General features: G+C 42.9%; 1 protein-coding gene across 28 annotated transcripts in view; it reads left to right on the top strand.

Moving 5' to 3' along the window:
* The window catches only part of NRXN3 (neurexin 3), a 1209742-nt gene that overhangs the window by 559886 nt on the left and 635577 nt on the right, over positions 1-14279 (top strand). For all 28 annotated transcript variants that reach the window (XM_083500839.1, XM_083500837.1, XM_083500855.1 and 25 more), the window contains one exon: positions 3388-3507. In XM_083500839.1, coding sequence (XP_083356965.1) covers positions 3388-3507 — 120 coding nt within the window. The remainder of the gene's footprint in view (positions 1-3387; positions 3508-14279) is intronic.

The raw sequence follows: 14279 nt of genomic DNA, 5'->3' as shown, positions 1-14279 counted from the left end.
CCATTGGTCAAGGATGATGGGAGTTGTAGTCTCAAAACATCTGGAGGGCCGAGTTTGAGGAAGCCTGACTTATTTCAATGGGTTTTCTCTGAGAAGAATTTAGTTGAGGTGAACCAGCTGACAATAGTTGCTACTACTTAATTAAATTATGCATCCAGCTCCTTAAATAAAATAAAGGCCATGTGGATTTAATTTTAAGTTTGCAGAGTTGGTGTATTAAAGTGCTATGTTTTCCTAGCATAACAGATACACTTAAATCAGAACAAAAGCTCAATAGACACCTAACATAGTTCAACCTCTGCATAAGCTTTGCACAAGCAAATTAGGATGAATGATCCATAAACAGGTTGCTTGGAGAAGCCCGTAGTTCATATGAGCTTACGCCATCTTTACTCCCCAGCCCACCTCGCATAATCCTCCCTTAAATCCCATTGAGTTGTGAAATTATAACTCGCAAGGTACTAGAAGGAAAGCTGTTCTAGTGGGATGAATCTGAGGTGGAGTCTCATTTAGCTTATCTTTGGACACTGCTTCCTCTTGGTCATTGGTGCCAGTGTGTATGAATGTGGCAGTTAACTCCCTAGTAGAGGAGCCATGGAGAAAATGCTCATGTCAATAGAATCCAGCCAGAGAATACATGCTTTGAGTTCAATCAAACAAAGTGTTCCCCCATAAAAGAGAAATAGGTGTGTTGTTTGCAAAAAGCGGCAAGGGGGTAAAATCCAAAAGCTGCTTCTCCTGTAAGCTTGGAGCCTCCTTTTTTTGCTGCTGTCATAGCCCATCTCCTTAGATGAAATCACTCATAGGCACTGTGCTTGTAAGATGGTAGCACTGCCATTGCCTGCAGGTGTTCTTGAGGCTTGTTACACAGCAGCTCAAATCCTGAAAGAAGCTCTGGGTTTGTATCTCCCCCTGCCCCTGGTGTGTTAATATCCTGAACCACTCCCATCCTGCTGATGCCACTCAGGCCAGCCTGTTGCCTATATGAAAAGAAGGATGCAAGCTAGATAGCCATACACAGAGAGGCTTAAAGTGAAACCAGTCGTGTTTCCCAGGCACTTCCATGCAAAAGGCTGATGTTTTCAAGCACAGCAGGACAACATGTTTCCCATTTTTGTTGCTTTGCTATGAGGTTGCTTTGAAGTGATGCCCTCGAGGAACACTGGAACATAGGGAGCTGTCTTATAATGTGTCATTGCCTTCACCCATCCAGTTTAGTATTCACTACAGTGACTAGCAGCTTCAGGAAGGAAATTGTTCACAGCCATACCTGGAGATGCTGGGGCCTGAACCTGGAACCTGGCATATAGTCTATCATCGAGCTATGGCTTTTCCTGGGCTGGGGGACAAAAGGCATCCCCTTGTGAAGCAGACTTAGCTAAAGAGGGTCCCTTGTGGGGTGGAGTTTTTCATGTGGGGCACCTCTTCAAAGGAGGGGTAAACTCTGAAGTATCCCTCAGTTTGGATTTTAATACAATTTTAATCAGGTTTGCCTCTTTTTTGAGGGGAACATTCCTGAACACCCCCTCCCCAAAAGAGCTTGTTATTGGGCCTTAGCCCATTGAACTTCACGCTAGCACTGTTGCTGTTCAGTGGAGTCAGTTTACCCAATGAGCTCTCAGGTGTCAAATGAAAAATAGTCAAGTGGTTTTACTTGCATGTGTGAACCAGGTGAGGGGTTAGGCCTGGGAAGTCAGGTTTAGTTTTCCTCACCACTGTCGGAACCCCTCTGCTTCTTCACAGCCCTGTAAGAAGCAGAATGTCAACAAGTAAAGTTCATCTCATTGTCCCATCTGAACGCATCACTTGATGAATTTTCTTTGCCCTTGGCTGAAGAATAGTTTGCACAGGGGAAAGGATGGATCAAATGCCAGGAACTGAGATCCAGTAAAGGAGGCAAGTCCCTGCGTCCCGCTGCAGCCCCTTGCTTATTACAGCATGTTCCAGAGGGTACCTCAACTCCACAGAGCAGATTCTCAGGAAGTATGGGGGGAGGAGGAGTTGACTAAAACTGCCTCCCTCAGAACTGGTGAAATTTTCCTCTGCCATTCCTCCAGAGAGAGTGTCCCCCAAGCAGAATTCCACTCACTGGAACTCTGGATCCAGCCCATTAAGCTCTGCTGTACCTGCTTTTGTTTCAGCATTTTCTTGGTCAGTAGTATACTAGATGAATCCCTCTACTGTTCCTTTGATGGATATAAGATCATTGTTGGAAATACAGAAGTGTAAACTGCTGGGTGTTTTTCTTCTTCATTAGTTGATCCAAAATGCAACTCTCTGTTGATGGTCGTAAGGGAGAGTTCATTTTTTCTAGTCTTTCAGATCTGCTGAGTTTGGTGAAATAGCAAGACAAACTGTTTTGTGCATGGCAGATCTCACCTCCTTCCACAACAGTGAAGGAGGAAAAAATCCCTTTGATTGATGAATCTCAGAGGATGCTGTTAATTCATTACACCCAGATGGCTCAGTGGCTTGGACCAAGTCAAAAAGTGTGTTCCTCATCCTGAAATCTCCACAGTTTTTGCTGTTGTAGTTAAAGGAGAGGAACTGAAGCACAGTATTAAATAATAATGGAGAATTAACTTGATCTCCTATGGCAAATGAGCATAAAATCAGTGGTTCCTACCTGCAGTCTGCAACTGGATCCTCAAAATATGAGTGTACCCCCTTTGTTTCCTATGCAGTTCTGCCTGTGTATAAACTAACCCAATGACTAATCCCAATTTTTGTTTCTCATATTTCTGGTGCTGAAAATAAATTGCATTGATACAAAGGGTCAAGAGGCAGGGTCAAAGGCACCAACAAAGAGCAGGAGCTGACACTGTACCAGATCCTACCAAACATTTTCCTTTCAAAGACCAGCTGATAGGTCTTTGGATAAAATGGACACTTACTAGAGAAATGAACTGTCAGTTCCCTTCTCCCTTTCCAACCTGCATTGAAGAAATGATTGGGAGTCCCAAATGACATCCCACCCCATCCTTGATGAAAAGCAATCATGAGGAGGCAAGTAATAGACAACTTGGAGAATCAGGCTGCATTGTTGAGAGAACTAGGATGATTATGGTGAATCTTGGCATGGTGGGGGAGGCAAACTTCAGTTATTATAAGCATTTCTTCTGAGCCTGCCTAAGAGGGAATATGCTACCTTCCACACCTTCTTTCTGCTGCGTGCCAGTTTTCTGTTTGTTGCTGAGTGTGCAATTCTCCATGTCTTCTGTGTGTCCTGGATTTCTGTTGCATGTCCATGAAATAGGGGGGGGGGGGGGAAGTGTTTGGTTTCCTTTTCTTCTTTGGTGCATGACGACAATAAATAATGGTCTCGTATTATGACTCTTTTCCAATCGCTGCTCTTTCTTTCTTGCTTTACTCACTATCCCATCTCAGGACCAAGCACCACTTGCCAAGAAGACTCCTGTGCCAACCAAGGCATCTGCATCCAGCAATGGGAAGGCTTCATTTGTGACTGTTCCATGACTTCCTACTCTGGGAACCAGTGCAATGATCGTGAGTACCAGCTTTTTATATGGGATTTTGCAAGGACCTAGAAGGCATTTGATGTCTGGTTTGGTAGCTTAACACTGGGTGTGAATCCTAATGTCGGAGCTGCCTCATCATCTTGCTAGGCAACTAGCTTTAAAAGCTAGATTACTTGAAGAAAGAGTAGGATAATTATTTTCCCTTTGATCTAATATGAAAGTGCTTGAGTGCATTCTGTTTTCATATTTAAAGACAAATGAAATGAAAGGGGGCTATTGATGTTCTTTTTATAGCATCCAGATGGAACTGTGTGTGCTAGACAGTAATCAGAGTTTTACTAAATGAAGTACATTAACTTCTTAAAAGTTTTCCAGCCACAGTGTCCGGTACTTAGTCTTGTCTTAAGTGGCTGCAAAAGCTGAAAAGGTATCAAATTGAACTCTTGGAGGCTTTTTGGTTCTGCAAATGATGTTCACAATTTCCTGTTGGTGATTGTGTGCTAAGGTGTCACTTGTTGGTAGACTTTGACAGTAGTAGCCAGTGTGGTCGATATGCACTGTGGAACTGCTCTCCTGACACCAGCATCAGTGAAACTGTCATAGACAGTGTTGGAGTGATGGGCAGTTTGGATGCTCTGGTGGGAGTGCCTGTTTAGCTTCACCAGTGCATCTCTGCAGCCACGACCTGGTCCCTTCCCTTCCCTGCTCCAGTACCATCCAGGCAAGCTGCAGTGATGCTGGTGTTGGGAGGGTGGCTCCATGGTGCTGTTGCTACTGGACTTTGGTCCTGTGTTCATGTTCATCTTGGACATGGTAAAGTCACTGTGAAATTGATCTTCTTACTGCCCTTCTGTATAATGAGAATGAGTTTAGCATGTCCTGGAGATCCACTGAAAGCTAAACGCTCCCCACAGAACTCATAATGGCATTTATCTAGTGTTAATGTGGGGAAACCCAAGGTGCGTGTGGGGAGAGCAGGAATTTGATGCTGATCCACACATGCAGCAGACATGTGTGACACACTTCCCCCCCTGGGTGATACCATTTGGACTGCACATGAGATATCATTTGTTTGGATGCATTTCTTCTGCACCCTATCAAAAGAATCAAAACAAATTGCTTCACACATGTCAAAAATTGGCACATCAGAGAGAAACTTGGCCTAGAATTCTTTTTCCTTTTAAGCTAGTTTTCTGCACACACACATGTGTTCCCTGCATTGGGGAAAATTAAAACTTGCAATCTTTCAGCTGTTCTGTGGCATGTGAATTGATGCATGTATAGATAGCTAGTTCTAAAACCCCAATCAAATGCAGTGCAGCCAGATCTATATCAATAGGCACAGAATTATTTCCACTTTTGTCTTTTATGCAGAGATTCACAGCTCAGTCATAGTTAGTAAATATGCCCTAAACTCTGTCTGGAAACAGATGCCTTTTCTGGCTGTCCTATTCCTTTCCCTTCCCCTACTTTGTTTTTGTTTTTTAGCATGGCACTTATCTGCCCCACAGTGCCCCGTGAGACACACTTCTTTGTCAATCATAGGCATGCTTCTTAGGACACCACTTTACACAGAAAATGCAACCCTAGGACCTATGAAGCTGCATTTAAATAAGTGTTGTGGAGTGATCTAAAAGGGTTAGTGACATCATGCCCTTTCTGGGTTGTAATGAATTGGGCCACATGATTCCAAAGCACTACAGAACCCATTGGCACTAATGAATTCAGACAGACTTCAAATTGTCAACAAGTTCATTTCTGAGTCTGTAATTAGAACTTCCTTAATGTTCAGGAATCAACAGATAGGGTGTCATATAGGGCAACTGGAGGGCAGATTGATGTGAGTGAAAGTGACTCTTCGTGGGGCTTCTTCTGATCCTTAAATTGTGCATCATAAGACACATGTTATGTATGCAGGCATCATGTAGGGAGGGCTGTAAGCATGCCTGTTTTCTAGAGAAGGCACTAAAAAGACTATAAAGAAAATGTCACAGAAAAATGCTGGAAGGCACTGAAGTCCTTTATATTGGCCCTCCTGGCTGAGGTCATCAAAGACCTGGTTCTGAAGAAAGGCTCCTGTCTTTAAAGAGCAATGTGTCAAATGTGGCCCCACTCATACAAGGAAAAGCAGATTTGAATTGTCAACAGCCAGGTGTCTCTCGCATTCTTGTGCTGGTGTTTTAGAAGTGGTTGTGGTAGGAGGATGTCTCCAAAAAGGAGCGAGAAAGGTAAGTTCACAATGATCGCTCTAAACCTGTCGTGCTGAGATCTGCAAAAGGTATGTCCTTGGTTGTGTTATGCTTGCAAATGATTGTTTGGGACTGGACTTTATTCAATGGCAGATTTTGTTCTCACAGTTCTCCAACACACTCTGGGGTGGCTAGCATCTTTCCAATAACGTTGCACAAGTTCCTTGCTGTCCTGAGTGCCAGTGTGATCCAGATGCTAACAGGGGTGTATGTATTGTTAATTCGACCAGAGTGGAAATGCTGTGCAAACACAGCTGGCAAATAATGTATTGTCAGGTAATTTGGGTCACAAAGGTTCTCATGTGTCCACAATAGGTCGTAAGATGATATAATATTGTGAGAAACTTCATAGTGCAGAAATGGATCCTTGTGAACTAGGCAGCCAAACCTCATGGAGCCATCCAGCATAGTTGGTGATATTTTGTTCCACTAGTTTAGGCTTATTTCAACTGGATCTTGATGAGTTACGCTGAAAATTTAGGGGCTTAGTATATTACATCTCCCTTCTCCTTCTCCTTCTCCTTCTCCTTCTCCTTCTCCTTCTCCTTCTCCTTCTCCTTCTCCCCTCACTCACATGTCTGAACTGCTGCCGTGGAACAATTGCACTGGCCTCTGTGGTCAGAGATGCTTTGGTTTACTGCTGCAGTTTTCCTGACCTTGGAAGTTTCTGCAAGTGTCACCAGCACCCTTTTAATCCTTCTTCCATGTGTGAGTCCAGAAGGAGAAAGGCAGAAGAAATGAAGTAGCAACAGGTAGCACGTGGATTAGCCCTGGGACATTAGCCAAAGTATAGTCTATCTAGGTACCCTTGGCACAATTAGCTGCAACTTGCCCAATATCCCGTTTAGTGCAAAGACCAATGAAGTGCTGATTTGTGGCTTTATTGATGTGACATGAGATGTGTATTGGCTCGAGGAAAGCTTTTGTCTAATTTCACTGTTGATCCAGTGTGTGTTCTACATTACTTACTGAAGCAAGTAAGTTATGAATATTTAAATAAAACTACTTAGAAATGGCAGTTAGATCACAGATGGATATGCCGTTTTTCTTCCCATTGGCTATGACCATGTGGAGGCCTTTTAAAAACCACTCTTGCACCAATGACCAGGAGTTCCTGGCTTGCAGCAGATCAGTCACCTGCAGGGGGCTCATGTGTAAACAGCAAAACACCAAACAGATGTCTGTTGCTACATCTGTCAGGTGGTCATTGATTAGTTTTCCTTCGTTTTTGTTGTTTCTGTGTATGTTCAAATTATAGGTCGCAATACATTATTGATTGGTATTGTTAAAACAGGTTTTTCATTCAGCCAACAGGAAAAACAAATTGTGCCTCTCTCTTGAATGTGTGTCCACATATACTTCTAAGCTAGATTCCTTAATGTTAACTTTGTGGTGGGGTTGCGATGCCTGCATTTTCAGTTCCCATGTTGCATTGGTAATGTCTGACGTTCTGCATCCCAAGGGTTATCCAAATGGGTCGGCTTTGCCTCCTTTTCAAACTGAGAAGGTGAATGTTCATAATTGTACCTGTTGCTATCGGGGCCAATTACATTGTGCCTGGGTGGGGTGGCCTCTGCAATTTTATTGCCAGTGCACTTGATTTGCTTTAGCAAAAGCCCCCTTTTTGCCACTGTTTAATTACCTCTCATTTATTTCTAATGTGCTCAATTTGTTACCTTACAGTTCAAAACAATATGCATAAAAGGGGTATGGGGTGCAGGAAATAAATCCACATGTATCATTAGCTGTTGATGAATAAACTTGTAAGTTGCTAATTTTTACCTGGTAGTAGTCTTCAGTGTTGTTGGCAAACTCAGTGGAAAGACTTGGTATGTATATTTGAAAGAGATAGAATTCAAATTACGCAAATTGTAGCTCAGGAGACCAGGACACACCCTATCCTACTCTCTTCAGTCTTGTTTGCTTCACACTCACTGTCTGTACCTCTCTTTTCACCAATCTGTGCCATTCCTGCAATCCTTGAAAAACGTTCTATCCTCATTCCTCTACTACTACTCTGTATTCTACCTAGATAAGAAGCAAAAGTTAAAATGTGGCGTGGCTTTTATAGATCCCAGGAGCAATATTGGAAGTGGCATTTTGCTTCATATTTCCACTGGCTTTCATTCCCTTTCTCACATCCCAAGTCTTCGCAGCAGTCTTCATACAGAAGTGCGCTTTTGGTTTTTTGTAGCATTGCATACAAACAAGAGCAATGTCTTCCATTGTGGAAACTGTCCAAGGAGCTTTTAGGTTCCTCTCAGCAAGCACCGAAACACCTCTCAGCAACTGCAGAGCATCAGGCTGGGATGCAGACCAAGAGCTTGTATGGAAGCATGTCCGCCTGACATATTGTTTTGTGTACTCCTCAGGGATCATGAATTAGCCCTGAAAATAATGAGAATCAACGTCAGAAGAGTTGGTTTCCAAATGTTTTGCATCAGGTGTCCACAGAGAGAACCTGAGGGGAGCTCTCTAGAGCAGAGATGGGGGAACTTTTTCAGCCCCGGGGACACATTTCTTCATGGGCAATTTTCTAGGCGCCGCATGGCATGGAGTGGCCAGAGGCAGAGGTGAACGTTAGTGAAGCAGCAGCTGCTTACCTTTGTCCAGTAGTCTGTATCTGAGCTATGCAAAAGTCAGTGGTTTTGACATATACCCCCCACATCAGTGTAAGTGAGAGGCATTATCACAGCTGAATGACAGGTTCCAGACAGGCAAAGGTGCTTGAAAAAGCATGAAAAATGGCTGTTCAGGGACCTGGCCTTAAGGAGAAGGGGAGTTTCCTGGAAGAGCCCCTGAGGGCCAAATAGAGGTCTCATTAGCCCCCCCCCCCCGGCCTGATGTTCCCTATCAGTGTTCTAAAGGATATCCTCCTTCTCCCTCTCACCTGTTCTCCTCATGGTACTAAGGCCCCATCTATGTTTCAAATGTATATTGGCTGTATATTTGCCTGACTTGAAGAACTCTGGATTTGTTTGGTACCGAGAATTCTTTGTTACAGACTCTTTGCCCCTCTTGCAGAACTACAGTTTCTCAGGTTCCCTGGAGAAGAGAATGAGTTTGAAATCAGTTTAAGTCTGTGGCATGAATATCCCCCGAGAGTCAGACTAAAGAGAGATACTTCCAAAGTCACAGGAGGAATTGATTAATTTTAAGCTTTTCTTGTCTGCTCTGAATCCCTCATAGCCCATGTGTAGAAAGGAAGTTCCATTGAAATTATGATGACTTGAAGGGGGTTACTTGTATTTTAGGATGAATGAGGAGCATTCTGTGAACCCATCTGCCCAACACAGCTAAGCTAGAGCTGGGGGTGTGGGGGACACATTTTACAAAATGCACCCTCCTCCATTCCAGCAATTTTTCAGCAAGGCTTGTGAAACCAAAGAAAATAGTTCCCTTCACTGTGATTTAGCTGCATGGTGCCATTATGGCATTCCTGCTGCCCTCACTCTGATATGGCTTTGTGTGTTTGTCACATAGCCAGATCTGATCAGCTCTGTGTCTTGCTTCCTGCATCTCCCATAATTATTTGGGATTAACTCACAAATACCATATTTTAAAAATGGCTTAGAAATGGCAAGGGGGTGGCTGATGAATCAGACAGCTGATGGAGTGCTAACCACACTCCTGCGGTACAGAATGACTGTTTTGCATTTAATATTTGATGTGTTGGAATTCTAATAAATACTGTTTTCTTTGTTTTGTTTTTTAAATCACAAGTCGGGGAAAGAAGCAGCTGCAAACAGGTGGTGTTTTCTTTCCACTTCACTTTTATCTCCCAAATGTTGGTGGGTGAAAAATTTGTTGTGGCTCCACTTGGGATTGATAAGTGAAATAAAATGCTAAAGACCTCTGTCCCTTCGCAGTAGCAAATTCTTCATCCTTTAGGGCAATGGAGGGTGACCTGTGGTGCTACCCATGTTTCTTGACCACACTTTCCATTTTCCCTAAACACTGGCCTTTCTGGAACAGATGACAAATGGAGTGCAACATCCATTGGGTGGTAGGTTCCCCATTCCTGCATTAATTAATTAATATCCCACCCCTCCTCCCAAAGGAGCCTAAAACCAAGAAGGAATGCTCCCTAGATCCACATGAGATTGTAGTTGCGAAGCTGAAATGTAAGTTAATTTCCAAACATTGTCACTGTTAGCAACTTGGGGCTGTGTGAAATTTTAACAACTCCCCACTCTGATAGACTTTTGCTATGCGTCAGTGTTTGAGTAGTGCAAATCTGATCCTTGTGCCTGAATTGTGCACTCCTCTTCCCTAGTAGAATCAACTGATTTCTCTCCTGCCACTCCTCTCTGTCACCTTGGCCAACATGGGAATGGCTAAGCTGATTGGAGTAATTTTTGTGACAGCTTGTTGCATGCAACATTTTGACACAAGAACTGCAGGCATCCCCTGGTGGTATCGGTGCCCATGTGAATCTGCAAACATATGGATGCTGTGTCTGCATGTACAATAGTCTCATGCATCCACTGACATCAGTAGGATGGAAGCAAGTTCAGCAGTCATCTCTGAAGATCCCTTAGAAGCCTTATTTGATGGAGACAGTGTGGTGAGCTGAATAAATCCATACTACAAATAGAAACTGTGTGTGTGTGAGAGAGAGAGTGAGTGAGTGTAAATGTTTCTTTAAAAAAAAAATGATGGAGGGAAGAAAAACAGAAGCAGGTTAAAAGGATAAGCCCAGGCCCATATTCTTGATTGTTATCCGACCTTCCTAATATGCTCATTATTGCCTCTCATTGGAAGATGACTGCCTACTGATCTCCAGTGGAGTTTAGCTGTGCATGGAGACATATCTCAGCAATGTTACAAGCTTGTTATCCAGGGGCTGTTACAATAGGCTGAGCTGTGGAGCATTGTGGAAAAACATGAAAATTTTAAACTCGGTTGTCTCAATAACAATTCCCGAGAGGAAGATTTAGGTGGGTTATTTAGACACTTCTGAAATAGACTTTATATCTCTGAGTGTGTTAAAGGAGCCGGAGGGATGTATGTGATTATTCTATGTGGAGTTGCTTCATATTACCCTAAAAAGAGCATTCTCCATCTGGAGAATCCAGCTTCCAGTGCTGAATTGCCGTTCGAGCAGGGTTAGAAAAAGGGTCCACACCCCTACTTCATAAGGATCTGAGAATGTAACCTGATGTACCTGACTGATGATGCATGGAGACCTTTTCAGTGCACTCCTTTGTCCTGAGCTGGGTGTTGGCGCACCCTTGTTACATCCTCCGTTTCACAATCTGGCACAAACTCCATTGCTGACACTGGTTCAACAATCTGAAATTGGGTAGTGGGGTGTGAATCCCCAGCCGAAGCCAGTCACCCATATTCCAGGCTATGTTCTCCTCTTCTGCAGTTTTCCCCTACCAGCTATAGAACAACACTCACCGGATTGCCTAATATTTCACTTAGTGCAGCAAGCAAGTCTGTCACATGTCATTCTCTCTAGCCTGAGGCAGAGACCTGTATTGATTAGAAGTGGCAGGTTTCCTTTATAACTCAGTTTTGATTTTCAGAAGCACTCTGTTCCTGGCATTAAAAATTGTGACACCCCGCCCTCTCAGCTTAAGCAATATAACCGTCATTGGTTGTGCTTTTGACATGGCTTTGATTAGATGGAGCTGGTGTGATTTGTGTAAATGCCAGTGTTTCATAGACAGTAATGTTAAATAACTGCATAAGCAAGAGCAGGATTTTTCAAAGCTTACCCTAGTAGCTCTTTCATAAAATATACTGAAGGAAGCTCAACTGCTTTAATAATTATTCTTTTTCTTCCCAGTTGCCACCAGATGGCCCAGGAATTGAGTGATAGGAAGTTTCAACTAAACAGTTCCAAAACCTTTCACTCCTGCTGGGATTTCTCTTGTGACACTTTAAAGTTGGACCAGCAATCTGTTTGACTCATGGAGACATATAGTTTTGCTAATTGCTATTTTTTTGGTACTGGAGAAGGTCAGGATAGTGGATCAGTTTTGATTTCTCTGCTTTTCAGTTGCCCAATCTTAAATTCAGTTAGCCACAATTCTGCATGCATTTGCAATTTTTTAAAAAATAATTAAGTGCTCATGAAAAATAACCAGCATTTTAAAGCATGTTTCTCCTAATAAGCACATTTTTTGCAAGTGTTTTTCTCTTAATATACAGTGGTACCTTGGGTTAAAAACTTAATTCGTTCTGGATGTCGTTTCTTAACCTGAAACTGTTCTTATGCATACTTCTAAGGTGTACAACTTTTTGGTCTGAAAACTGCACCGCAATATTCAAATAAGAGTTTACAGTGGTGCCCCGCAAGACGAATGCCTCGCAAGACGGAAAACTCACTAGACGAAACAGTTTTCCGTTTTTGAGGTGCTTCGCAAAACGAATTTCCTATGGGCTTGCTTCGCAAGACGACAATGTCTTGCGAGTTCCTGTGGGTTTTTTCCCCCTTCCCCCCTTTTTCTAAGCCGCTAAGCTGCTAATCAGCTGATCCGATCAGCAGATAAGCCGCTAATAGCGCTAATCCGCTAATCCGTCAATGGGCTTGCTTCGCAAGACGAAAAAACCGCTAGATGAAGAGAATCACAGAACGGATTCTTTTCATCTTGCGAGGCACCACTGTATTTTGAAAGATAGCTGTGTTTCCATTCGCATATTGTTTCGGGAAGTACAAATAAGATAGGATCACATTAAAATATATGTCCTAAGAACCTAAGAAGAGCTTGCTGATCAAGTCAATGGCCCATATAGTCCAGCATATTGTTCTCACAGTTGTCCAACCTGATACCTGTGGGAAACCAGCAAACATGATCTCAGCACAAGAACATGCTTCCCTCCTGCCTCTCCCAGCAACAGGTATTTAGAAGTATTGCTGCCTCTGCTTATGAAGGCAGTGTTTTACCATAATGGCAATGTCCCCAAGTTTTCATGTAGAGATGCTAAACTGGAGGGAGCTTGTTTCTGCAAGGCTCCACATTAAGCTAAGCCAGTCAAGCATGGGGATGCTTGAGTAATTTGATCCCTGTGGATCTCCTGTATGCAATATCCTGATCTGCATCTCTTTTACTAACACAGAGATCAAAACTATCCACAGGATTCTGCACTTCTCTTGATGCTGTGGCACAGTTCTTGGCACTTTAAACTGCTCAAAATAGATATTTAAATGTGTATTTGAATACTTATTTGTCGAGGATTAAAAGATTCACAGATTACTGTAAAATGGAATTACAGGTAAGACAAATGAAAAAGTGATATGAACTAGAAATAGACAGGTTCACTCACTCCTAATTGAGAGACTTCTAATAATAATCATGTCTTTGGTGCATGTCAGTATTGAGAGTTCTTTATTCAAGACTTCAGACATCAGTATAGCATCAATGCATCAATAAAGAACCATCCAAGAAGTAGGGAGGAGGAATAATATTTCATGCAGGCTGCAGAAAGTATTTAGGCTTCTGAGGACTGGTGTGTGCTTCCTTTTAGAATCCAGTGCCAACAGATATTTTCACAGATCTAGCAAGGCCTGCAGACGTCAGGAAATCTGATAGAAGGATGTAGATATTCCAGCAAAGTCCTATTTTGTCTGAACTGGAGCTATGAACCAGGGCTGAATTTGGTGGCCACCCTGTTGTTCATCATGGGCTCAAAGAAGGGGATAATACGGAGTTGATTTTGAGTTGGGTTTTGGTTTTGAATACCTCCATAGTCACACTCTCCCTCCCAGACTGCCTTCTAGCATTATGAACTCTCCAAGGTGCTGAAGCCAGCTCCACATCTAAAATAACTTGCTCGACTCTGGTATCAATAATGCACCCGCCAAGCATAAATTGTTCTTTTCAAATGGACATGGGCCGTCATCTCAACAGAAACATGGTCAGGGGTCCAATTCATCTTCCCTTTGCTTGTGCTTCTAACTTAATTGCCTCGCTTGGCCCAATAAAAGCCTCTGTCAGCTTTGCTGATTTCTCATAACTATCTGTCATAGCGGCTCCTTTTTGCCTCCAAATTGCACTAAATGACCTTCCAACTGCTACATCTCTGCCCTGCTGATCTCAGGTGAATGATGAAGATGGATGACAGGCATCACAGGCCATCAGTCATGTGATTGGTAGGGGCCTAGGAAGCATCTGTGTCTTTTATAGTTCATCTGCCACAGATCTTTCCTAGCTCTAACAGACACACACACACACACACACACACACACACACAGAGAGAGAGAGAGAGAGAGAGAGAGAGAGAGAGAGACTCTGGAGAATGTCCTGCCAACTAAGACCAAAGTGGCTACTTTAAGACCATATCTGGCCTTTAACAGCAGCTGGATCTGTGCACATTAGCAAGTAGAGGCTAATGATTTCGAGATTTTGATACTGTGAGAAGCATCACCTGCTGATCTCCTCAGCATCACCAGCCCAATTATTCTGCTCATTTGGCAATTTTTTCTGACCTTTTTTCTTTTTTAAAGAAAGCAATGTGTGGGCTAGTTTAAAAAGCAAATCAAGAGAATGTAAATCCCAGAAAATAATAAAACAGAGCTAGGTCAAATGAGCATCAGCCT

The sequence above is a fragment of the Podarcis liolepis genome (assembly GCF_965112155.1).
Source record: "Podarcis liolepis genome assembly, chromosome: 1".
Classification (NCBI taxonomy): domain Eukaryota; kingdom Metazoa; phylum Chordata; class Lepidosauria; order Squamata; family Lacertidae; genus Podarcis; species Podarcis liolepis.
The sequence above is the reverse complement of the archived record's forward strand: the minus strand, read 5'-3'. Positions and strand labels throughout refer to the sequence as shown.